Source organism: Neovison vison, chromosome 5 (assembly GCF_020171115.1).
Source record: "Neovison vison isolate M4711 chromosome 5, ASM_NN_V1, whole genome shotgun sequence".
NCBI classification, from domain to species: Eukaryota; Metazoa; Chordata; class Mammalia; order Carnivora; family Mustelidae; genus Neogale; species Neogale vison.
The window spans coordinates 57835924-57860965 of NC_058095.1; the positions used below are offsets into that span (position 1 = coordinate 57835924).

A 25042-nucleotide genomic window follows, 5' to 3' on the forward strand; every position below is an offset into this window, starting at 1 on the left:
AATATGCGTTTTATAGCCAGTGCTGGGAGGGAACCAGAACCCCTAAAGATGGGTCTGCTTTTCCGAACAGCCAGAGGCCAATCAGTCCATATTTGAGTGAGAATTGTAAAAAAAAAAAAAATTTAATCGCTCGTGCCCAGCAATCCAGTGAGAAGTCTCTAATTCAGAGAGGTGCGGTCATGTACCCAGAGACACACAGCCTCTACCTCCTGGGGCCAGCATTCCCTGTTCCTCCACCGCCTACCTGCTAACGTCCCTCCCCCAGCGTCCTGCAGCCCTGAAGTTCAAGGGTGTTCTGAGACAGGCCGTTCCTGCTGCATCGCGTCCCGGGGTGCGGTGGAGATGGATGCTCCAAAGAGAACAGGCAGAGGAGACCCACTGGAGAGCCCCTTGGGCCGGAGCTCCAGGATGTCGCTCCTCAGCTACCAGCCGCTGATCCCAGCAGAGGCAGCAGGGCCTCCTGATCCTGGGGGGGCCCCCCACCCAAGCCCTCTCCAGCCCAGCTCTGCCCCCTTTGTTGTCACAGACGCCCAAGCCTGAACCCGTGATTTCTCGTGGGTGTCACCGAACAGTTGTGAAAGTTGCTGATCGCGTCCCTTGTTTGGGGAACCTGCATCTGCGGGTTTGGTTGGCTCAGAGGGCTTCATACCTTGCAAGGGCGACTGCTTTCGGCTTATTTTATACTGCGCTGTCCGATGGGTTCAGGGAACGTGCGGGGGTGACCTGCACTGTGCCACATGCTGGGACGAAGGTCTGCGGGGCAGAGGGGGGGGCAGCTGTTGTGGAGTGTTGGATGCGTGGCTCTGGATCCAGAAAGGATGGTGATCGTGGAGGCAGATGAGGCTCCTTTTGGGGGCCCAGACCCCGCCCCCCACGCCCACACCGGCCGCTGCTTGGTTTGGGTCAGTTTCATAGTCTCTGCTGAGCACCAGGGTCCGGCCCCAGCTTTCCTGCTGCTCGTCATTCCCCTTATTCAGCTGGGGACCCCGCAAGGGTGCTCTGAGGGCATGGGGGCAGCACCTTGTCCTCCCCGAGGTCCCAGGCGAGAGGTCCTGTCCTTGAGAGGCCGTCTCTGTCTGACCAACCTGGTCTCTGTCACCGCACCATCATTGCTACCTCCTAAACCCTGTGCGTGGGTGGGATGTCATCACCATGACCCTGTTTTATTGATGGGGAAACTGAGGCTCAGAGTGGTTAAGGGCCCCAGATCATTGGGCTGGTGATGTGACCCCTTTCAACAAGAAGCAGCTGCTTCCCCTGGAGTCCCTCCCAGGTGACTTCAGTGACACCATCAGGGCCAGAATTGGGTGTGTGGCTACAAGGGCATGTTGGAGAATATTAAGTTGGAAATATTGGGGTTTGGTATCTGGGAAGAAAGGCGGGTGAATGCTGAAGAGGCAGTAGCAGATCTGTCGGACCCAAGGCTCATGGTTGAGCCGTCACAGCAGGTGGCTTTGTGGGGGAAAGTACGGGAAAGGAGGGCTCTGGGTGGGCTTTGTGCAGTGCACATGCTGCCCACCCCTCCAGGTGCAGCAAGGGGATGATCTAGGAAGCCCTGGGTACCTGTGGCCACAGCTGAGGAAGGGGCAGAAAGGCAGGGCAGGGCTCCCCTTACAGCATGGGATGGTGGCTGGAGCACTAGCCTCGGCTCTACCCCGCTGAGCCCCAGGCCCCCAGCTTGATGCAGAAAGAGAATTGGCACTTAGTTCATGACACTATAAAGCACACAGGTCCATACTTCCTCACCAGAGTACGTGGTTGCATGCTGAGCAGGAATGAGGCTCGTGGGGCCAAACAACAGGGTAGGTATCTAAGAGCTTGGGGGCCGCCTCTTTGTAAGGACAGCACAGACTGGAGATCATGTGAGGTGGGGGCTGGGAAGCCTGGGGGCCCCATCCCTGCTAGTGGGAGGCTGAACGTCTCCCTCTACCCGCACAACTAGAGACCCTACACCTCACAGTGCCAAGCAACCTAGGCCATACTAGAACCTTCTGGTGGCTTTGCATTCCATTTAAAGTAGAATCCAAAACCATACCTGACCCCACAAGGCCCATCAGACTGTGGAGTTGCCTCTCTGCCCTCTCTCTTTGTTCACTCTGTGCAAGGCACCCCAGCCTTCATTCAGTTGCTGGGAGGTGCCAGGCACGATTTTGCCTCAGGGCCTTTGCACAGACTGTCTTCCCTGCTTGGAACCCTCTTCCTTCAGAACTTCTTGCCCCGCCCCCTTGGCACCATGTAGGTCTGTGTTGTGTCACCTGCTCAGGGAAGATGGAAGATCGTGCACCTAAGCGTACACTCACCATCTCTTGCGGGGGGGATAGAGCACTTCCCAGTGGCAGTGGCCCCGTGGGTTACCAATACAGGTGTCGCCTTGCTGACGTGATACCAGCTTATTACAAGATCCCCCAAAAAGAAGTAGTCTCCGTTATCACTAAGGGAAGACTGGCCTCAGAATATTTTTAATGTTTTTTTTTCTTTCGACTATAAGAACTATATACTCGGGGCGCCTTGGGTGGCTCAGTGGGTTAAGCCTCTGCCTTCGGCTCAGGTCATGATCTCAGGGTCCTGGGATCGAGTCCCGCATCGGGCTCTCTGCTCGGCAGGGAGCCTGCTTCCCCACCTCTCTCTCTCTGCCTCTCTGCCTACTTGTGGTCTCTGTCTGTCAAATAAATAAATAAAATCTTAAAAACAAAAAAAGAACTATATACTCATTTTAGTAAAATGAAAAACATAGAGAAGCCCAAGCAAGAGCATAAAAACCAACCACAGTCCCAACAACCCACATTTTGGTACATAACATACTTTTCTAGAATAAAATTCAAACCCCTGCCAAGGTTGACCAGCTCCCAGGCACCCCCTGAACTCTGGCTGCCACCTCCTCCATTTGCTTCCTCTCTCCTGCCTGGCCCTTTGCTGCCCTGTGTGCTTCCTGGAGCTAAGTCCTTGTCCTCCTAGATGTCTCCTCCCTCAGACTGGCCTTCATTAATGCATCCCCATGCTTGTTCTCCACCAGCGCCCTCTGCTCATCGTCTCCCCTTTATGAGTGTCCCTCTTGGGTGAGCATGTCACACCCATGTTACTGACCTGTCCCCTCCTGCTGCAAAGCCCCCACGACTGTTCCTCAGCCTCACTGTCTACCCAGTGCTTCCCATCCCTGGCCACGGGGATCTCGCTTAGCCGACTTTGTAAGGGAGTGAATGGATGATAACTTCACAGACGTCGGGGTGCTGCACCAAAGGGTGAGGTTCTTTCTGCGGTTTTGACATGTTGATGCCAGTTGAAGTCAGAGAAGAGGAATTTGCACCCCTACCTCCTTTTATGTGCGTGTGTTTGCGTTTGGCATTTCACAAGCCACAAGTCCTATATTCCCATCGGTTTAAGCTGCATTTCCTTGATTACTTGAGATTGGCTGTTTTATATCTCCTTGGTCTCCCTTCCCCCTGCCTCTTGTGAATTGCCTGTTCTTCTTTTTTGAATTTTGAGTTGCTTGTCTTATTGGTTCGGAAGAGTTCTTTATATATTAAAGACCCCAATCCTTTGCTCTCAAAAGCAAACGCTTTTGGCTTTTCTGTAGTCATTTGCTCACAGTTGCAGGCACTATGTGCCTCTCTCCTCTGACTGCCTCATTTTTGCGGGGGCCAGTGGCAGTGGTCCTTGGGTTTTCTGCCCCAGAGACCGAAGTCAGAAGGGCGCTATGTTGTAGAGGTGGGTAGGGCTTAGATGTGTTGGAGTGGATGGGCAAGACCAGCGTCGGCTTAGAGAGATGTCTGGAGACTCAAGAGCTGCCTGGGAGCCCGGCTTTCCTGAGAGAGCTGGATGAACCCTGGGTTCAGTGCTTGTGGGTGAGGATTCTGAAAAGGTGTCTTGGGGCGGGGGGAGCGTTAAGTCACCTGCAGCTGCGGAGGAAGCGGCAAGAGTGGCTTCTCGAGCAGTGCCTCCCCCATCCTCATCATGTCTAATTTATGAAACCCATGGACGCTCGCCGTGGGCAAATGGGGCTCTGGCCTGAAGGGTTCCAGGCAGCTCCGCGGCTCCCCAGTCCGGTGGAGCTAAAACACACTTTGTCCAGGCAGACTGGCCTCACCTGCCCTTTGTCACCTGCTGGTGGGCAGAGTGGCCCCGTCGATATGGATGGAGCCAGTGGGGTGTCCCTCCTCATCCCACCTCCTTGAGCTCCTCCACCTGGCTGGGGGAGGGGGCCGGGGGTGGCACCAGGAACCCCTCCCTCCTCTGCGCCCAGCCGGTGGAGTCTGCTAACTCACCCACCCTTCATACCTCCGCCTTGGGATGGACCTCGGGGGCTGGCGTCCCTTGCTCATTCCCCCCGCCCCCACCACAGCCCCACCTTCCCAAGCCTGACAGCCCAAAGGCAGAGAAGGCAGGGGTGCTTCTCAGAGCGAGACCTTGGCCAGCTCCCCGTCCTGCTCTGAGGGAGGCGCCAGATGCAGCGCCCTTGGCTCCGACGGGGGGACACTGGGCCCCGCCTGCCATATGCTCAGAGATGAGCTTCGATCCGGCAAGCAGGCCTGCCCAGCAGGATTTTTGGCACCTGGGACACAGGAGGCAGACCAGAGGGATGAGCTACCCAAGGTGGTGGGAGAGGAGGGAGCAGCGCTGCCTCTGGGATTGGGCCTGTAGGGCCCCCTCTTGGCTCTTGGCTGGGGCTTGGTCAGGGGAGCAGGTGGGGGGAATAAAAGGGAGGTCGGCTGCTCCCAGGAGGAGCCAGGATGCCAGCCAGCCAGGATGGACCTGCTGTGAGCCACAGATGGCAGCCTCTGGGTCTCCGCGGCTCTCCCGGGTCCCCGTGTCCCTCCCTGGCAGTTCCCATCTTTTTGGGGAGGAGGACGGGAGCCGCGGGTGACTCCGGTGTGGGAACCCCTGCAGCTCTCCTGGATTTACCTGCACCCTCCATTTGAGCCCCAGAGGGTCCCCTGAGAGAAGAGGGGCCCCCAAGCATCCTCCTCACCCCCTCCCTCACTACTCCTGTGCGAGGCAGACCCAGGCGCTGGGGTGGGGGCCCGGCCACTTGTTCAGGGAGGCTTGGACCACGCCGGACGGGAAACATCGGGCCTTATTGAATGAGATCAGTCAGCTGGGCTGCAGGATCTATGTGACCGTGGGCTCATGCTGGCTTTTATATCAGTGTTGAATCACAGGACGTGGCCCCCTACTTTTTCTTTAAGTTGCAAAAGGATCGATTTTAGGTACTTGGAATTTCCTAAGCAATTTCCACCTCTTCCTGTTTCTGCCCGGGTCAGGTAGCATAAGGTCCAGAGATGGCCCAAGATTCTGCCTCTCTTTGTTTGACTTGGTCATGTACATTTTCCTAAAAAGTCATGGAGTTCGTTTCGTGTAGCTTTCAGCCTAAAGCGGTGTAGGGTAGCAGCCTTCTGATTTATAACATAATTACACTTTTGACTCTGATTATAGTCCCTTCCTCCTGACTTCCTAATGCGGGCCTGATTTCTCTCTCATATTCATAATTAGACATGACAGTGTTTTGTCTGGTTTTTGTTTTGTTTTGTTTTGTTTCATTGTTTTTGTTTTTTTGGTCTGTGTTTTTTATGTTTCTTGGTTTGGGGGCTTTCCTGAGAATCCGTTTTGGGGGGTATTTACAACGTGTGAGTTTTTTCTGGTGTTTCAGCTTCTGCTGCCCGTCTCTCTCCGGCTTTCTTCAGAGTTGGTTTTGCTTGCTTTCTAACTTCTAGAGCGGAATACATATATTGTCATTCTTCTCTGTTTAACAATAAATCCTGATCATTATGTTGCTGTCAGGAAACATGGCCTATATGATTCCAGCTCCTTTGGAATTAATTAAGCAACATTTTACTGCTCAGGTTGCTGTCTGTTCCCTTATGTGTTCCTAACACTTTTGTTCTTAGTATATTTCAATATGATGTTATTCCAGGCAAAACACTCTCTTTTTTTAATTACAAGGCGAACTTCTTTGTTAGCGGGTGACGAACTTAGAACGTCTTTAAAGAATCTTTATAGTGTCTTCTTTCAAAGTTGTAAGCTTTAAAAAACAAATTGCTTCATTTAGTGATGTCCCTTTGAAATGGATTTTTTTTTAAGATTTTATTTATTAATTTGACAGACAGAAATCACAAGTAGGCAGAGAGGCAGGCAGAGAGAGAGGAGGAAGCAGGCTCCCCAACGAGCAGAGAGCCCAATGTAGGGCTCGATCCCAGAACACTGGGATCATGACCCGAGCCGAAGGCAGTGGCTTTAACCCACTGAGTCATCCAGGTTCCCCAGTTTTATTTTATTTTAAAGATTTTATTTAAAAATCTTTAAGAGAGACACAGTGAGAGAAGGAACACAAGCAGGGAGTGTGGGAGAGGGAGAAGCAGGCTTCCCGTGGAGCAGGGAACCCGATGCAGGGACTCGATCCCAGGATCCTAGGACCATGACCCAAGCCGAAGGCAGATGCTTAATGACTGAGCCACCCAGACACCCCTGCCTTCAGTTTTAGAACCAAATATGAAATCTCCGCCTCACAGGTTTCCAAGCCCGTGACCACATGGGTAGTGTACGGTCTCACCGAGGCTGCCCCCTCTTAAACTCTTACTTCTGATTCATTTCCTAGTTGTCTGGAAAACATTCACAAGTACCTCTCTCGAAAGGGATATATGATTGGAATATTGTCTGCAGCCTTGCACACTGGAGAATGCCTTCGGCTTCTTGTGGCCTGCACACACATACGAGACAGTCTAGCTGGGTATAAAATTCCTTGGTCACAGACTTTGCCCTCCTCACGACCTGTGGGCATCGCTCCATGGCCATCTGGCTGGCTTCTTCTTGTTGATTTCTAATCCGCCCCTGATTTTCCCTCATCCTGGGATGTCATATGTGTGCGAAGATGTGTCTGGGTGTTGGCCTCTCTTCCTTGATGTTTTTTCAAAAAGCTGGTGAGCCTTCTTGTGCATGTGTTGGTCTGCCTTTAGCTCAGAAGTCCGATCTTTGTTCATTGTTTCTATCCTGCTTGGCTTCTGCTGCCTTCTCGCCCCATCGTACGTCACCCTCCACATTCTCACCATTCTCTCCTTCGTCTTTATCCTTTATCCTGTATTGTCTTTCTCCTTTTCCTCTAGAATCTGCAAGAGTTTCCCCAGTTCATTCTCTCTGCGTCCGAATCAGGTGTCTCCAGGATCCCTTCTCTTGACTGCTTCTGAAATGGATTTTGATTGTGCTACTGAGTTTTTTGGTTTGGGTCTTGGTTTTTCCAGCTCTTCTTCCTCTTCTGTGTCACATTCTTTGTATCATCCTATGGCCTCTTTAGCTCAGGCTGGTTTTCCCTTCTGCCTTTCTTCTCCAACTTTACAGAAGCCGTGTCTTTTTAGATCTTTTTTAGTCTGCCCTACCAGTTCGGTCACATGCTGTCCATGGCTGTTGTCATGCCCCAGCAGCAGACACTTTGAATACTTGTGATAGAGACTGTATGGCCTGCAAAGCTTAAAATATTTACTGTTTGTAATTTTGAAAAAAAAAATGGAGATCCTTCTACTAGGACAACTGGATTCCCATCTCGGATACACGCTGGATGGCAGGGGACTAGGTATAGCTCTGGCCCTGCTCCCTGGCTCCTGCCAGTGTCTCCCCTTGATTCACTGTATTCCTTGGGGATGGCATCCTTCTACCCGCACTGCCTGATTTCCTCATTCTCTGCGCCGGTCACTTTGATAAAAATGGAAGTGCAAATATGCAGGCGCACTGTCTGTCCTTCTGGGCCCTCCCCTTCCTTCAGTGTCCCCTCCCTGAAGGAGGGCACCAGCCCCAGCGCCCCTGCCTACCTCCTGCCCATTGTTTCCTGCTCATTGTCCCTGTGTCCTCTCTTTCTTCAAGATCTCTCCATGCGTCAGACGAGAGGCTGCATCTCGAGGTAAAACCCGGGACAGGTTTTCTCCTGCTACCATCTGCCTTTAATTAATAGAGACTGCTCCCAGATTCCAGCACGGGGTCATCTATCTGTTTGGTTTTCTTTGGCGGGAGTGTGAATTTTCATTTTTCTCATCTTTACAGCTCTTTTGGCACCAGGCAAAGAGGGGCTCCGTGGGTCACTGTCAAGTAGATATGCCATTTTGAAGGAGTCAGAACCACATGTGAAACCTGTGGCTTGTCCCTCCTGAGGCCGTCTGTGTGGCTGTGTGTGTATTTGATAGAAGAAGAAAAGGCAGGAACATTTTCCCTACCCAGGGACCACTTGTCCGATGACCTCAGTTGTGTGGAACACACCCAAAACAAAGAATCCGCTGGCCGCCAGATAGCGGCCACGGTGTCCGTGACCCGGACGTTACTGACTCTGCCCAAAGGAGAGTGTTTCCATCATCCTCATTCCAGGCCTGTTTACCCATGTTTTACGTAGAGGTCTAAGAGTCTCGGTCTTTGTTTTCCTACTCTCAACCCAGCTGGAATCGACAAATCCAAAGGGAGTCGGGGGACATCTCACAATGAGCGCACGGCCCTTAAGAAGTATTTCTGGGGCTTTTGGGGGGCTCTGTGGGTTGAGCGTCTGCGTTCAGCTCAGGTCATGATCTCGGGGTCCTGGGATTGAGTCTCTGCGGCCGGCCCACCCCAGGTCTGAAATGGGGCTGGTACTCCTATGTTCTCATTGGGCTGGGAATGGATGCCACATACTCTGGGATAATGTCTGTCCCAGGTGGATATCTGGCTCTGGAAAGAACCACTTTCGGTGTTAGCAGGAGAGAAGGCAAGAAGTAAGCTCAAGGTGCCCTGGGAGGAGACTGTCACCGGGCTCTGCCACCGTGTCTTCGGCCCCCACGGTGCATGGCAGGTGTTCTAGAACCTTCCTGAGCTCTGGCTTCCTGGCTTTCAGGTGGGGCCTACAGGCCCTCCCTCACAGGTGTGTAGAGGCCGAAGCTACACGGTGCTGTGTCCCCCTCCCCTCTGGGCTGTGTGTCTCAGGGCCCAGCCGGAGAGGCCCCCCAGGGAGGGAGGGCGGAGATGATTTTCCTCCCAACCCGGAATGCAAGCACAGACATGGGCCAAAGGTTTTTGACTTCGGTAAAAAATAACCAGAAGGCGAGGAGGGAGGGGGTTCAAGGCCGTCCCGGGGAGATCACCCAGCACTGCTTGCAATCCTATTAGCTTCTCTAGGTGGTGAGAGCAGGGAGGGAGCCCAGCCTGCTCTTGGGACCGCGGGTCTCTTGCACATCCTGGGTTCAGCTGCGTCAGTGGCTTTGCTGTGCGCGTCATCTGTCCCTGTGTTGGCTGACCCGTGGCCTGGAGCAGCTGCTCCCTAGGGTGAGGCATGGGGCGCTGGGCCCAGTGCGGGTGCCTCGGGTCCGTGCATTTGGGCTGCCATCACCTTGCGTTGACCACTCGGGCTTGGTGGCTGCAGAATGTGGGCGGTGGTCCCTGGACAGCTGTGTCCCTGCCTCCCAAGAGGTCCCCTCCCTCCCCTGTTGGCCAGCCAGCTATCTGGCAGAAGTCACTAGCAGGATAGCCTCCAGGTGCCCCTGGCAGGCTATCCTGGCGACCAGGATGGGGTCCCGGGGCTCAGACCACAGGGGACCAGGAAGCAGGGGGGCTGTGTTTTCCTCTATTTCCTGGGACTGGTTCCCCACTGGGTGCTCCCCCTGCCCCTCCCAAAAGCTGGCTCAGGAGACAGCAGGGAGCTGCCAGGCTATGGGCCCCCTGGGCAGTGGGATGGAGCAGTTTCGACTCTAACCGAGGCACTAGTCAGTGAATTCCAAGACCTGGAAGGAGGCAGCCACATCTCATGGGGCCAGAGACCAGCTCTGGAGTGGGAGGTGTCTCTGAATATTCTCTGCATCGCTAAGCCAAGGCGGGGGTCGGGTGAGGGGCACTGGGAGGCCTGACTCCCTCCCCAGCTTTGTCCTGTGCCCCACACAGATCCTTCCTTACCCCCAGGTCAGCTTGGCGATGCCCTCTGCCGGGGGAGGGACTGCACCTGCTCCTGGGGCGGTCCCCTCGATGTGTGTGTGTCCCCTTTTTAGCCCTCCCAACCTGTCACCCGGACACACCCCCAGAAGCTTCTAGAACATTCTGGGCCCTCCACCGGCTGTCTGGGCCTTGCTGGAACACGGGGTACTCCTCGTGCCCTGCTCTGAGCTTCACGCCCTGCTCGCATTGTGTTCACTGAACCGCAGCGTGGCGTAACCAAGAGAGCAGTCCTTGGGCCTCTCACGTCCGAGTTCAAGGCCCAGCCTGGGCACCAGCTGTCAGGGAGGCCTTGGGCAGGGGGCCTCAGTGTTCCTATCTGCGGAATGGGACCGTCACCCCCACATCCTAGAACGATGGTGAGACTGAGTGAGGCCTGGCATGTCGGGCAGTGGCGTGCAGTGGGCTGGAGTGATGTCTTGGGCCCCAGGCGTGGGCTGGCCATCGTGCTGAGTGTGACGGTCCCCTGTGGATCTGGCCAAGCATTGCATTGCCTTGTCAGAGGAGCGGGAAGAGCTGGCCAGGAGAGGGCCCGGCTGGGCCGAGGCAGGTTGTTTGCTCTTATGGTTGGACGGAGTCCCTCAGCCCCAGGAGAAGCGGGCCCAGGGGCTAGCCGACCCCAGGGGGCCCTGCACTTTCCGCCTGGCTCGCACCCCGGCTCCGGGAAGCCCCCCGACATGCTCCTGGTGGCCGTAGGCCCACAGCCCTGCCTCGCAGCAGTGGGGCCCATTAGAACTGAACTCCCCTCCGCGGGCCATTCTATTTGCACACTCCAGTAGAGTGGACACCAAAGGCGTTTTCTAATGCTTCATGGGCTGCTAATTTCCTCCGTGACCTCTTTTGTTGGGGTCTGACCCCAGCCAGAGGCACTGCGCCATGAAAGCCAGCGCCTGACACAGACCCGGGGCGCGGGGTGACAATGAGGCCTCTATCGGCTTTAATCAGGTTCCAGTTGTGTCTTAAGAACGGGGTGGGGGGAATCTGGGCGGCGCTCGGAAGCCCTGGGTGGCACAATACCACAGGCCCCAGTGTCCTTCGCGGAGGCCAAGGGGGCTCCAGGCAGTGGCTGAAGGGCTCCTTGGGGCCACGGGGTGGGGGGCCGGGCCGGGTGGGGGGCCCTTTGTCCCAAGCGCCTCTTGAGAAGGCCTGGCTGCCCTGAATGGCCGCCCCGCCCGGCCCGTGGGTATCGCAGGCCTCCAGGCATCTGGGGAGGCGGCCTCCCCCTCGCCCCCGGCCTATTCATCGCCAGCCTAATTAGGTTTTTTGTCTGTGTTCTCCTCCCCTGCAGACTGTGATTCCTACTGCAAGGCCTCCAAAGGGAAGCTGAAGATTAACATGAAAAAGTACTGCAGGAAGGACTATGGTGAGTGCCCGGCTCCCTGTCTGGGGGCCATGTGACCAGTGGGGGGGGGGCGGGTCCTGGTGTCCCGTGATCGCCAGGGGCCTGGCTGTGGGATCCCACGCCCAAGGAACTTGTCAGCTCTTCCCCCGAGGCCCTCGGAGGCAAGGGGCGCCAGAGGACTTCCGGGGGGCACAAGGGGATTGCAGGGCTGGAGGACTGAGTTTTCTCTGCCCCGAGCAGGGGCTCCCCTGTGGCTGGGATTCCCAGCCTGGCCTCCGGCCTCCACTCTGCCCCAGGTTAGGGGCTGTGTGGCCTTAGATTTAGTCGCTTTGCCTCTCTGATCTTGGGTGCCATTCTCCATATGATGGGCTTTCAACTCGAGTCTCCCTCCGTGGCTCAGCATGGGGTCCTCCAGGTGTCGGGAAAGGGGGCAGCAGCTCTGTGGGCTTAAAAGCCTCCTCCTTCCAAATGCTGATTCTGTAAAGGCTGGGGTGGGCCGGGGAATCTGCATTTTAAGTGGTCGCTAGGTCCAGGAGGGTGCTTTGTGGCCAGCAGCTCTGGGGCTGACAGCCCTGTCCCTTGAGCTGTCTGGGCCCCTGTGCCCCCTTTCTCTGTTGGATGGTCCTGTCCCCCTCCATATGCACTTGCTGGAAACCTCCTTCCTGCCAGGCTGCCGCCCAACCCCAGGAGGAGGTGAGGAGCCGGCTTTGTGGTGTCTGGTCCCTGAGAGTGGCTGTGCTGGCTGGAGGCCTGGGCTGGCCAGACAACACGTGATGTGGGGTCAAAGCCTGACTTGGGAGGCTGTTGGGGAGCCTGCTGGAGGAGGGGAGCCCCTCAAGGCCACCCTTGCAGCCAAGAGCTGGGGGTCACTTCAGAGCAGGGGCCTAGCAAACAGGAGCCCCAGGGGATCTGCTGGCAGTGGCAGGGGAGGACCCCAGGCAGAGACCTGGGTGTCCACATGGGTAGCTGAGGCCCCTGTCACCCGGCCAAGAGGTCACTGCGGCCTGGATGGAGGCCCAGGGGCTCTGAACCCAGGCCTGGCACCTTCCACCGTCTGGCCCTCCTCTAGACCCACTGGGTCTGGCGGATTTGGGGAGGCAGCTGACCCTCCCTGCCCCCCTCCATCACCCCCCACTCCCACTGCTGCTGCCCGGTCCTGTTTGTCACCTGGCCCCCAGAGGTGGTCCCCCAGCCACGGGCTTGGCAGGCCTGTCCACCCCATACCACGCCGGCCTCTCCTGTCCACCTTTCCAGACCTGTATGTCTGGAAGCTGCCAGAACAGGGCCCGGTGCCTCCCAGGCTCCCGGGGAGGAGCGACCCTTGTGAGTTGCCTGGCAGCTGGGCAGGAAGGGAGGGAGGAAGGAGCAGAGCCAGAAGAGGACCTCTGTCTGTCCCTCTGTCCCTCTGTGACCCAGCCCGGCCTGCCGTCTGCCTGGGGCAGGCCCTGGGAACCAGACATAAGGGGTTTCTCTTTAATAAGGACAAGGGTCCGGCCCTTTAAATGTAACGAAATGCATGAGGGAACCCAGAGGAATTTGGAGAACTTATAAAACGTAATCCTTGTACCCATGTGAGTGTGTGTACGGACACGGGTACACACGCACGCACACACGCAACGTTATGTCCCCAGAGCCTAGAGCCTGCCCAAGGTGCCTGGCCTGCCCCTTGCTGGGGTTATGTCTCCAGGTGGCCCCGATCCAGACCCCTGTGGGGCCAACAGCCAGTTCCCCAAAGCCCCGTTCAAGTGTTTGCGCCCGCGACAGTGCAGGAACGTCCAGCGGCCGCTGGAAAAAGAAGAAACCTTGAAATGGTTGAAGGGAAAAGGGAGCACGGTCTCAGCCCCGGTGACACACACAAGGGAGGGATGAGGGCTCAGGCAGGGGGGCCCAAGGGTTTTGTCGCAGTCGCAGGCTTGGGGCCTGGGGTTCCAGTGGGGGCTCTGCCAGCGGCCGTAGAGAGCGCTGCCTGGAATGGGGGACACCATGGTGGGTGTGCTGGGGCGGGAGAGCTTGGAGTTCTTCTGGAAGCATCTTTGTGGGAACACACCTGAGGGCTGGAGGAGGAGGGCCCAGCAGTCCTTCCGTGAGGTGCTGGCCTGCAGCCCCTGTTTGGTTCTAAAAGCAAAGAAAGGAAAAATTAGGCTTTTAAAACAGTTACCAGAATAGCGCGTGCGTCACACCTGGTTCTGTGGGTCTCGGCCCCGTTTTGTTCTCTCGTCTTCTTTTCCTCTGTTGAATTCAGCTCTCCTGACCCCCAATGTTCTGGGGGACCCTTGTCCCCCCTCGGTGCTCTGCTGGCCCCCATCAGCAGGAGGGCTAAACACCCTCTTTTTGTCAAAGGGGACCAGACACAGTCTTTTTATGAACTTAGAGGGGACCCATCGGCTTATTCAGGAGGGAGGGAGCAGCTCCCCACCAGGGCAGGGGCCCGCAGTTGCAGCCGGAGGCCTCGTACTGGGGCTGGGGGTGGGGGGCTGGTGAGGTGTCGTGCTTGGGTTCGCAGGACCCTGCATTCCGTTGGGACCACAGACCCCCGGATAACATGAGAGCGGGGCATCCCTCCCCAGGCTGATGCGGGGGTGTGATGCACAGGAAGAGGATGAGGAGGGAGCTGGCCTGGGGGTCTGCGGGGAGGTGAGGCGGGCAGAGCGGGCCAGGCCGAGGAGGACTGGGGACTAGACTTTCTGGAGGTGCTGCATCCTCCCTGCTCCGACACCCGGCAGGGAGCCAACTAGAAAATGTAACCAGTGCCCTCAATGTTCCAGAAGCTGCTGATGAGCGCCCTGGGATGGCTGCCCCGCCACATGAAGAGCAGGCCCTGGGCCCCCTGTCTCCTGCCGGGGACGTGGAGCTGGGTCTCTGCCGACCGGAGCAGGGGGAAGAAGGGATGTGCAGGCGGGTCCTGCCCTGTGTTCACTCTGGCACGTTCCCAATGAGAGGGGCTGGGGTGGGCACCAAGCGGAGCAAGGGGGACGGGGGTCAGGGGAGGGCCTCAGGGCCAAGTCCCACCGCACTTCTTGCATCCACAGAGCGCCACTAGCAGGGAAGGGAGGCCCGTTCTCTTCCCATCTGCAGGGAGGGGACAGCAGCCCCATGGTCTGGACATGCAGCCTCCCAGTGTGCTGTGGGACTTGGGGCAGGAGCCTCACCAGCCTGGGCCTCGGATTCCTGTCACATGGGGGTCTCATCCAGGGGACATGATACCTTTCTGGATGAGACCCAGTGTGCTCGGGGCAGGTGCAGGTTGACCCCGTGGTCTGTGGTCACCTGGCCCTCTGTTGTCCTCGAGGGGACCCTGCTGGCGAGCTGCACGTGGAGAACAGGTGCGCGCGTGATTGTCCAGTGTCCGTGATGCTGGCCAGTTGGGGACACTCGCCTGGGAGGGGCCCTGCCTCATGTGAACGCCCCTGGTGAGTGTGCTCGTGTGAGAGCATGCATGAGTGTGCACGGGTAGGTGCGATTGTGTGAACAGCTGCGTGTGTGCTTGTGGGTGTGCACGTGAGTGTGGGCACGTGAGTGTGGATGTGGGCGTGTGAGTGGGCTCCTGTGGAGCTACCTGTGTGAGTGTGCTCACATGTGGGTGCACGAGTGTGACAGTGTGTGAGCACATGCAAGTGTTCCTGTGTGTGCATGTGGGTGTGTGTGCGCACATGTGTGGCTGTATGTGTGAGCGTGCACACGTGCCTTGTGTGACAGCAGGGGTAGGTGTGCAGGTATGAATGCGTGTGCACAGATGCACATGTGTGTTTGTGACCCTGTGTGTGTGTGTACATCAGAGCGCGTGTGTGCTTGTGTGATAGGGAGCACACCTGTGTGTGCCTGTGTGGGCCCATGAGTGTGTGTGAGTGTGCCTGCTTGTGTGTTCACCACCGAGTCCGGGCAGCATCTGTCTGGAGCCCCTCCCCCGGAGTCACGCGCTGCCAGCCAGGGGAGTCAAGGCAATGAGGGTGACAGACTGACACTGTCCCCAGGGCACTGTGGGGGGTGGGCGCCAGGCTGGGGCCAGGGAAGGTCTCAGGCCCACAGCTCTCACTGCGCTGCCATGACCTTCCATCCAGGCCGGGCCGCTCGGCCTCCTGCCTCTGCTCTCTCTTGTCCCTGACCTCCTTCTGGGCCCTGTCCTCACTCACCACACCTGTGCACCCTCCCCCCACTCCGACACACATCCCGGGGTGTCCTGCTCCCTCACACACCCATCCCCAGCCGGTCCCTCTTCACACACTCATCGAGCACCTGCTGTATGCCCCATCCTGACCTGAGCTTATGGATTCGGAGGAGACACTGGCTTAGCCCCCAAGGAACTTACAGTCTAGGAGGGCAACAGGCACACAGTCGAGAGCGGGGCGGGGTGGACAAGCCTGAGTTCCAGAGCCTGGCTCTCCAGCCAGGGCATAGAGGGAGGGCTTCCTGGAGGAGGGGGCCTCGGTAGCCAGTGCTCACGGGGCAAAGCAAGGCTCCCAGGCAGAGGGAGGAAGGCCTTGGCCACAGAAGTGGAAACGGGCTGGGGAAGCAGGTGCTGGCTGCAAGGGTGTGGGGGCCAGAGAGCCTGGAGTGAGCCCCCAGTGGGCCTCAGCATCCACGGCCACGTCCGAGCCCACGGAGAGCTGGGCCTGCTCACGCGGGCCGCCGTGGGCTCCTCGGTGCTGCCTCCAGGCTTTTCCTTCTCCCTGGGCTTCGCAAGTGGGGGGAGACAGACAGCTCACATTCTGAAAGGTGAGATCATCTCACTTTTGCCAGTTCTTGGAAAAATGATTCGTTCCCAGAAATGTTTATTAGTCACCCCTTTTGTTGAAAGACATTTTGGCACCACCCGATGGAAAAATCAGAATGCTTTTCACGAGACGATCTGCGTCCAGTACGCCTCCTGAGCTCCCGCAAGGATGGCGTCTGGGTGCGGCTCAAAGGGGAGACCCTGCTGGCATCCGTGGGGAGAGACGGGGCTTGCTGGGCTGTGCGTATGCGCATGCGCCTGCTTTCTCAGGAGGCCCCGTGGCAGAAGCAGGCCTGGGACCTAATTGGAACTGTCATTCACCCCAACATCCCCCCCCCCCGCACCCAGGGACCTCCCGGGGCCTTGCGAGGCCTGGGATGGGGCACCTCATGGCCTTCCTTCCTGTCCTTGACAAATCCACACGAACACCTGTCACGGGGCACACACCGTGTCCTGCCCACGTTATGCTGAGACTCAACCAGACACGGGAGTGTGCTCTGGACTGGGGACTGCAAAGCCCGAGAGACTTCCAGGCCGCACAGAGGGGCAGGAGGGGTCCCTGTGGTGTTGGGATGATGTTTAGTGATGATGGAGCCGACACGGCAGACATCATGGCTGGGACCAGCGGGGCTGGCGATGGGCATGGCAGCCTTGGGGAGGGAGGTCCCCGGCGGTCCCCGAGGGGGGTGCATGTGGGGGCGCCGCCGCTGGTGGGAGCCCGCCGATGATCGCGGAGCTGGCGAGGACTGCTGAGGCTGGAGATCAGATGGGGTCAGGGGAGAGGCTCCTAACTCAGGTCTCTTTTTGTCTCACTGGCTCCAGGGACCCGGGGGAGAGGGAGGACAGTCTCTGCAAACTATGGCCTCTCCCCTTGTAACACTCTGTCCCCTTCCTTTTCTTGACCTTGAGTTCAAGAGCTTTCCTGGTCAGGACCAATCCCGTTAAGTGCAGAGAGCTGGACGGGTTCTCCACCATGTCCCAGGGACGACGTGCCTGGGTCTGCAGCCCCCTGCAATCCAGGGGCTTGGGTGTGGGTGCGGGTGTTCCCCCTCCTGAGGCCGTTCCTGGGAGACGCCAGCCCCCACCCCCCACCCCCAGTTCCCCATAGCCCCAGGGAGTGGAACACTGAGCAGCCAGCGGCACGTGGCATGGTGTTTCAGAGGCTCGCTGACCCTTCCCTGGGGGGGGGTCACCATCCCCCTGGGGAGACTCCGATTTCCCCAGCCAGATGTGACCTTCCTTCCTCCCCACTCCCAGAGGGCCAGCTCCATATGGAGGCCAGATGTGGGGCTGGGTCCGTGTGAGTCAGGCTGGGGTCGAGGAATGCGGGTGACCACCAGGTTGGGCAGGGAGGGCCCAAGGGCCCCCCGGGACAGCTTGATTGGAACGTGGAGGCTTGGAGGGGGTGGGGTCGGGAATCTGTCCAAGGTGCCTGGAGAGCTCTGCCCCTGGGGCTGGGGGCGCCGGCTGTGTCCCACACCTGTGACGGGCAGCACTTGTCCTCTTTGCCCACCGGGGGCCTGTGTCCAGGGTCACAGAGCATCTTGTTCAGCGACGCAGGGCTCAAATGGACCCCTGCGCCACCGTGGTGGGGATCCTGTGGGTCCTTCCTGCCCCAGGCCTGCCCCCAGTCTGTGTACACCTGCTGTGTGCAACCCTGCCCCCAGACCCAAGGGCACCCTCTGGAGCGGGACTGTGGGAGGCATGCCAGGGGACCAGGGACACCCTTCCGAGTGCTCACAGGTGTCTGCTAGATTCCCCTGGGGGAACGTGGCCGGCCAAGGAGCACCCCCAGGACTCTGGGGCTGTAGTCTGGATCCTGCTTGGTTCCTGTTTCCAGGCCTGGTGCCCTGTCTTCAGGGTTCCTTGGAGAAGTGGTTTCCGTCCTTTGGGTGTGGGTTGCCTTTTAGGAGCTAGGTCGAGTGGGGCATGCGGAGGGTGCATGAGAGGACCCATGGCTGCTGGACACCCCCACTCCAGGGCTCCGGTTGGGGAAGCGGGCTTGGCTGCTCTTTGAACTCCTGTGAAGGGGCTGCCTGGAGGTCATGTCCTAAATGGGCACTGGGCTACAGGCTGTTTGGGGAGCTCGACGGGCCACACCCCCACCATGGAGTGTGCATCAATCTGTAGCCAGAAAAGTACCCGCTGCACCAGGCTTTCTGTGAGTCCTGGAGGCCTCATGTCTGGGCGTTGCCCGGGGGCAGGGGTACTTTGGGGGGGTGATGAGGGGCCTGATCTGAGGCCATATTAGCAGAGGTCAATCTGCTTGCCTTGCCCTCCTTCAGAGGCCAGGACCCCACTGGTGCACCAGCCTGGGGCGGCGCTCCTCCCTGGGCCTTCCCGGGGGTGCTGGGAAGCGGGCTTGGTTGTCGGGCATCTCCTGGGGCTGTGTGAGGCCATCCTCCGGGTGACACTCCGGCAGCTCTGGCCAGACCTGCGATGGGGGGCAGGGGACAAGCCAGGCTTTTTCCGTCCCTCCTGACTGGGAGGGGGCCCTCTGTCCCTTTGGCTCCTTTGAGGAAGAGACCAGCCCGCTGATGAGGGCGCCCCACTCTCCTACCTGAGCCTTTGGCCAAGTGGGGTGGCCAGTCCCCTGACCCCGTCTCACTCATGAAGGAGGATGCAGGTGGCCGGGTCAGGCTGGGACCATTGCCCAGGGAATGGGGCTCATGTCTTACCCAGAGTCTGACTCTGATTCCCAGCATCCCCTCCTCTGAGGATCCCTGTGCAGGGAGATGGTCCCAGATCTTACCCCTCTCCCCTCCCAGGAATGGAGCTGGAGCCTTGGGGCCTGGCTGGGAAACTGAGGCAGCATTCACGTTGCTCTTGGTTCAGAGGGAGAGGGGGGCAAACCAAGATGTCTTTGCTGAGAGGGGGAAAAAGGAGGGACCCTCAGCCGGCCTGCAGGTGGGCGTCCCTGCCTTCTTTGAGGTTTGAGGTGTGACTTTTTGGGGGTGGCAGCTGGGGGACTCCAGAGGACTCCTGTGGGGGGCTATGGCTGGGGGGCTGTGGCCTGCTGTGGCCACAGCTCGCTTCAGCTCACCACCTCGCTTTATAGAGGACGGCCGAGATACCCCGTGGTGGGTACACGGGTCCTGCCTCAATGCCCTACACCCCCTCTCCACCCGCACACTCGCTGCCCCCCTCCCCCGCCCCGCCTCCGGCAGGTCAGCATCTCCAAGAACAAGACTTGGCCAGGCTCCGGGCTTTCTTACCTTCATGGGGGATGGGGAAACATGTGGTCAGGGCTGCATTTTATGAAAGCAGCTGCAACTCATGACACACTTTCTATACCGGGAGATTTATGGGGCTGCATGGTTTTAATGGTTTCTGTGGGGTTAGTGTCCTCCCCCATTCGTCCTGGCCGCTGTCTCCGAGACAGATGGGTGACAAGCCTTCCCCGGCCGGACCGGCCCAACAGGAAGGTATGGCTGGGCGGGCGGCGGGGCGCCGGGGGAGGCCAGGGGCTGGCCACCAGGCCTGCTTGGGAGGGGCGGCTGCTGGGAAGCCCCTGGGGGCCCACCCTGAGCGGCCCATAAATCCAGGAGACCTCCAGGCGGCAGGAAGCCTCCCCGAGGAGGTGTCCCAGGGCTCAAGGCTTGTGGGAAGAGGATGATGGTTGGCAGCCCCTCTCCCCTCGGGTGGGTGCCAGGGCCCCTCTGCCATGGCCCCTCCCCCAGGGCCCCAGCCCAGCAGGTTGTCCTCAGGCTGAGCCAGCAGATGAATGAGCAACAACTGTATACACTTCTGTTCTTAGAATCTGGCCCAGTCGGGAGCTTTGATGCCAGTAGGGGGTCCCCAAAACCTACCAGTCAGCTTGGAGCTACTTCCTATCAGTAACTGTCCCCAGAGGTGGCTGTGCCAGGTCCTCCGAGGGCCAAGCTGACAGACTCGGAGTCTCTTGGATCAGGGCTGGAGCTGGGGACGGAGGCTCGGAATGAATGGGGGGCTCCCCTGTCCAGGGCAAGACAAGACTATCTGCTGTGGGCCAGCAGGTCCCCCTGTGGAGGAACCCAAGCATGGGACCCGGAGCTTCCGACTTTTTAGGGTGCCTTGGTGACCTGAGGGTCTCCCTGCATTGGGACTCATAGAGGTTGAGGCTCCCCGGAAAGAGGGCGAGGCCTGTTCCTATAGGACACAGAGGGCCTTGCACACCCAGCTGCTGAGAGGAACCCCCACCCCCCGGTGCCAGCCAGAGGCACCCAGCCTACCCTGGGCCTGCCTTCTGAGTCCACCGCCCAACTCGGGCACAGGCCCTTCTTGCTGACTGGCTTCTGTGGGCCTGGCCCTTGGTCGGCCACTGCCCTGCTCCCAGTCACAGCCAGACCTGCAGCCGAGGGGAGGAATGAGAGGTGAATGGTCCCCGCCAGCCCTGCCACAAGCCAGGATTAGAAGAGAAGTCGGTTGTCACAGTCCTGTGTCGGGGGCTGCTAAGTCCTTCCTGTGAACCCCAGAATTGCTAAGGGGGGCTGCCCCGCCCTGTCTGCAGCCTTGCCGATCAGAGCTGGCTGCGATGGTGGGGACTCCTAGGCTGGCCTGGCCCTTAGGACGTGGGCCACAGAGGCCAGCTCCTTGCTCCCTGGAGCCCATGAGCCCTCTCCATGCCTTTCCTCGGGCATCTGCCCCGTTCTGCAGACATGCTGCCCCCTGCGGCTTTGCTCAGCGACATCCACGGGGGTGCTGACCTCACCCATCTTGCCTCATGAGTTCCAGGTCCCCCCCGCCAATGCCTGCTTTTGTCTTGCGAAGGGCGGAACCCCCACCCCCGGGCATGCTTGCAGCCCAAGCCCTCAGCATAAGGGTGGGCATTTGCGGTGTGGACCCCGAGATCTGGCTGCTTACCACTGAGAGCGGGGCCACTTTGTCTCCCCAGCCCAGCCATTGCCTGGCCTCTGCACCAGAGGGGGACCCCCTGGTTCTGTGCTGGGACCCTCTGCCTGCAGGCTGGTCTCCGCACGCCTCTTCCTGTCCCAGGTAGTCTCTGTCTGCCTTTCTGAGGGTCACCTCCTTCATTTCTGAAGATGGGATGAGGGATCCTTACTGGGCGCCCAGTCTGCCCTCCTGAAGGTCAAGCTAGGACATGGGTGCACAGATGGGCAGAGCTGCCTGGGGCCTGGCGTGCCTGTTGGGCAATGCCACGGGCCCCCCAGGGGACCCCAGCCATCCTGGACTCCCGGCGCTGTGGCGGGCGCGTTCACCGAGCATGCGGAGTGGGTCTGCCTGAGGTCACCGTTTCAATGTGTATTTTGAATATTTTCAGCTGCATGTGCACGGCAGGGACTTGGCCCGCACACTATGTGTGCAGCTCATACTTGGTGGGCTGTGTAATGTGCGGACGCGTTGCCAAGGGCAGCGGAACTGTGGATTTTTTCCAGCATAATCACATGAACCCCACTGCCACCCTCCCCTGCGCCCGCCTGTGCCGTCCAGCTCCAAGGCCCGGGAGCTGCCGTGAGCTGCTGGGGTGGAGAGAGAACAGGGACCATTGCTTTGTCTCCATGGACCGGTGTCCTTTGCTTCTGGCCCCTGAATTCTCACAGACAGCAGGGTGTTCAGGGATGGGGTACCCCTTTGGGCTGCATCCTCAGTGTTGAGTGGATCCCCTCCAGGCCTACTGGCAGGGCCGGGGGAAGTGCGGTGGGGGAGGAGGGCTGCTTTGGATGCCCTGCCTGGTGTTCCAGAACATTCCTTCAGGGGAGGGAAAGTCCAGACCCCGGAAGGGTGAGGCGGGGGTCTCCCATCCTCCTGCTCCGTGAAGAGCCAAAGAGTAAGAATGGCCAGCCCAGGGCCTGACCAGGTCAGGCAAGCGTGCTCTGGCTGCCTCCCAGCCTGGCTGGCCCACATACTCGGGGCTGCCCTCCCGCCCAGCTCGCGGCCAACACCTAAGGTCCCGAGCCCCCAGTTCCAAATGTACAAATATGCTCGGGCTGCCAGAACCAAGCACTGCAGGACAGGGGCTGGAACAACAGAAGTTTATTGTCTCGGGTTCCGGACGCCGGGAGTCCGAGATGGAGGTGTCCGCACGCGGCTTCTCCGGAGGGCCCCCTCCTCAGTTCGCGGATGGCTGCTTCTCGCTGTGTCCTCATGGGGACACTAGTGCCCCTCCTGCCTTCCTCGGAACTTCACAACCTCCGTAATTACCCTCTGGACTCGAGCACATCCTCAGGTCTGGAGGGTTGGCACTTCTTCCTGGGACATCTGGGGCTGGGAGACATGGCTCAGCCTGTCACACCACAGGGTGCTCAGTGCCTGGAGTCACAGCTGCGTTCCCCAGGGGCCTTCTGCAGCATCTCTGTGGGGCCAGTCTTTGCTCACCCCGGCCGGCAGGCATGGGGGTGGGGGATGGGGGAGGGCACCATGGCTGGGCCGGGGGGTCGGGGGTCCCACGCAGGGAAACAGTGGCATCCTGACGGAGCCTCATTCTGCATTCAGCTCAGTCCCGAGGAGAGGAAACTGGGGTTCTCAGGGAGCCGGCTCCCCTGTCGCTTAGCCGAGGGGCACTCAGTTGCCACGGTGACCTCCGTGTGCACAAACACACGGCCCAGCCACTTCTGCACGCTGGAGAGGGCTCCCCACCCCACCTCAGAGTTCACACTGAGTCTTGAGTCCCTTGGTGACAAAAACATGGAAACGGTTGCCATGGCAGCCATTCTTTGGAGCCCTCAGACTGGAGTGCAAAGTTCAGGATGCCCAGGAATGGCTGAAATGAAATATGGGAAAATCTGGCATGTCCCTCACCCCAGAAGGAAGAGCTGAAGGGTGGCAGACGTGCCCCTGGGCCCCACCATCCCTGAACCTCGCCAGCATCCTGAGCCAAGTGTGGGGACAGAAGGCGGAGCAGGAAGGGCCCCAGGGATCTTAAGGGAGGCTGGCCGGCATGGGCAGGTAGGCCGTAAGCGGGCAGGTGAGGACCGCTTGGCATGCCTGGGGACAGGTCCTCGAGGCTGTGGGAGCCACTGAGCTGGCCCACGGCTCGGGTCCTTCAGGTGTAATCTGGAGACGAGCTGCTGCTGCTTTTCCAGGAGGACCCTAGTCCACTCATCTACCAGGGCACTCCTGAGCCTGGGCCAGGGGGGGAAGGTGCAGGGGGTGGCAGTGGGCTCAGCAAGGGCAGCATGCCCTGTTCCAATGATGGTTCATGACCGGGTTTTCCTTGATCGGTCAGTGCAGCAGAGACCTCTTCCCTTCGCCCCTGGAATGACTGTGTGCTCCCCCAGCAGTTCCCCAACTGGGCTGCACAGGGCTCTGCTAACCCGAGATGCGCTAGCTGCACAGGTCTGCACTCAAGAGTTTTTTGGGAAACCAACCCACATGCATATAACGATTTATAGACTGAAGGCTCTGAAAAGTCCTGCAGTTAAAGAAACCTCTTGACTTTAACTCAATTTCACAAACATTATTGAAGCAAAGTTCCCCATCTTTTTTTTTTTTTAAAGGCATTTCTCCCTACTTTAAAAATCTCTCTTACTATCCAGCAGAAATGACATTAACATTTACTAGGCCACTGATTCTCAAAGTGTGTTCTGGGAGCAGCAGTAGCTCCACCTGGGAACTGGTGACAGGTGGACTCCAGACCTGTTGAATCAAATTCTGGGGTGAGGCCCAGCAGTGTCTGTTTACCAAGCCCTTTGGGGCATTCCAATGCAGGCTCCAGTGGTCAAACCCCTGTACCATGGGACGTTTCAGTTGAGAATTAGGAGGCGAATGGCCTGGGGAATTGGAAAGGGTCGGGAGGGAGGCAGGCAGCCTGGCAGGGATGGGAGGGGGTGCCCTACAAGGACCCTGGACGCTGTAAGGGCGCCATGGCCATCTGGAGGGGTAGGTTCACGGCACTGAGAGCCCATCATGGTTTTCTGGGACTGGGTCAAGGGCAAGGTTGTGTGTCTGGAGGTGTCATGAGGTTTGACGTTCAGTGCTTGGAGCCCTTGTAAACGCCGTGGCAGGAAGGAGGGTGGGGGGGGCACTAAAGGAGGTTCCTACCCAGCCTGAGGAGTGACAGGCACTGCTCTCACAGAAGGCACCTGTCTTGGGCAGCGACTCTGCCCAGAGTGCTGGGAGGAGGGGTGTTCAGTTCCTCTAAGCTTCTTCTGGCCTTGCTGGCCCTAGAGGAGGTTTGTCCCCAAAGGCAAAGATTCAACAGAGGCATGATGTAAGGCTTCCTGGAGCAGCAGGTGGGGTTCCCCAGATCCTTTTCGGTACCACCCAGTGGGATACCCTGTGCCGTCCCGTCCCAGCTGTGTCTTGTCCATCAGACTGGCTGACCTATCCTCGGTTGTGCAAGCAGGCAGGGCCCACCTGACTGCAGGAAGTGGGGTCGGGGGCAGGCGGCACTCCTTGGCCCCGGGGTCCCACTCTCCTGCCTGTGCTTCCTTGCAGCGGTCCAGATCCACATTCTGAAAGCGGACAAGGCAGGGGACTGGTGGAAGTTCACAGTGAACATCATCTCCGTGTACAAGCAGGGCACAAGCCGCATCCGCCGTGGTGACCAGAGCCTGTGGATCCGCTCACGGGACATCGCCTGCAAGTGTCCCAAAATCAAGCCCCTCAAGAAGTACCTGCTGCTGGGCAACGCGGAGGACTCGCCGGACCAGAGCGGCATCGTGGCAGACAAAAGCAGCCTGGTGATCCAGTGGCGGGACACGTGGGCGAGGCGGCTGCGCAAGTTCCAGCAGCGCGAGAAGAAGGGCAAGTGCAAGAAGGCCTAGCGCGGTGGCCGCGGCGCCAGGCGGGCAGGCAGGGCGGGGCGTGGGGCCAAGCGGGCTTTCCCGGCGGTGGGGGGCGTGGGGAGCGGGCAGGGGCGGGGCTGCAGGGTGGGGCCTTGGGCCGTGGCCCCGCCCCAGCCTCCCCTCCCCCTCCCGCTGCGCGCACCCGGGGCGGGAGAGATGAGGACGAGACTTAGCTACCTCACGGGCTCCTTCCAGAGCAGCGGCGCGCTCTCCGGGCAGAGCAGGCCTGACCTGGGGTGGGGGTGGGGTGGACGAGGGGCCGGCGTTGGGGGCGCAGAGCTGCGCAGGTGGGGCCACCCCCTCAGCGCCGGCCGGTTCTGGAGAGGGGGACGTGAGAAC

General features: G+C 59.0%; 1 protein-coding gene across 2 annotated transcripts in view; it reads left to right on the forward strand.

The window, feature by feature from the left end:
* NTN1 (netrin 1) overlaps positions 1-24730 on the forward strand; it is a 160669-nt gene extending 135939 nt beyond the window's left edge. For both annotated transcript variants that reach the window (XM_044249082.1, XM_044249081.1), the window contains exons 6-7: positions 11213-11287; positions 24354-24730. In XM_044249082.1, the coding sequence (XP_044105017.1) occupies positions 11213-11287; positions 24354-24682 (404 nt within the window). In that variant the 3' untranslated portion in view covers positions 24683-24730. The remainder of the gene's footprint in view (positions 1-11212; positions 11288-24353) is intronic.
* The last annotated feature ends 312 nt before the right edge of the window (positions 24731-25042 follow it).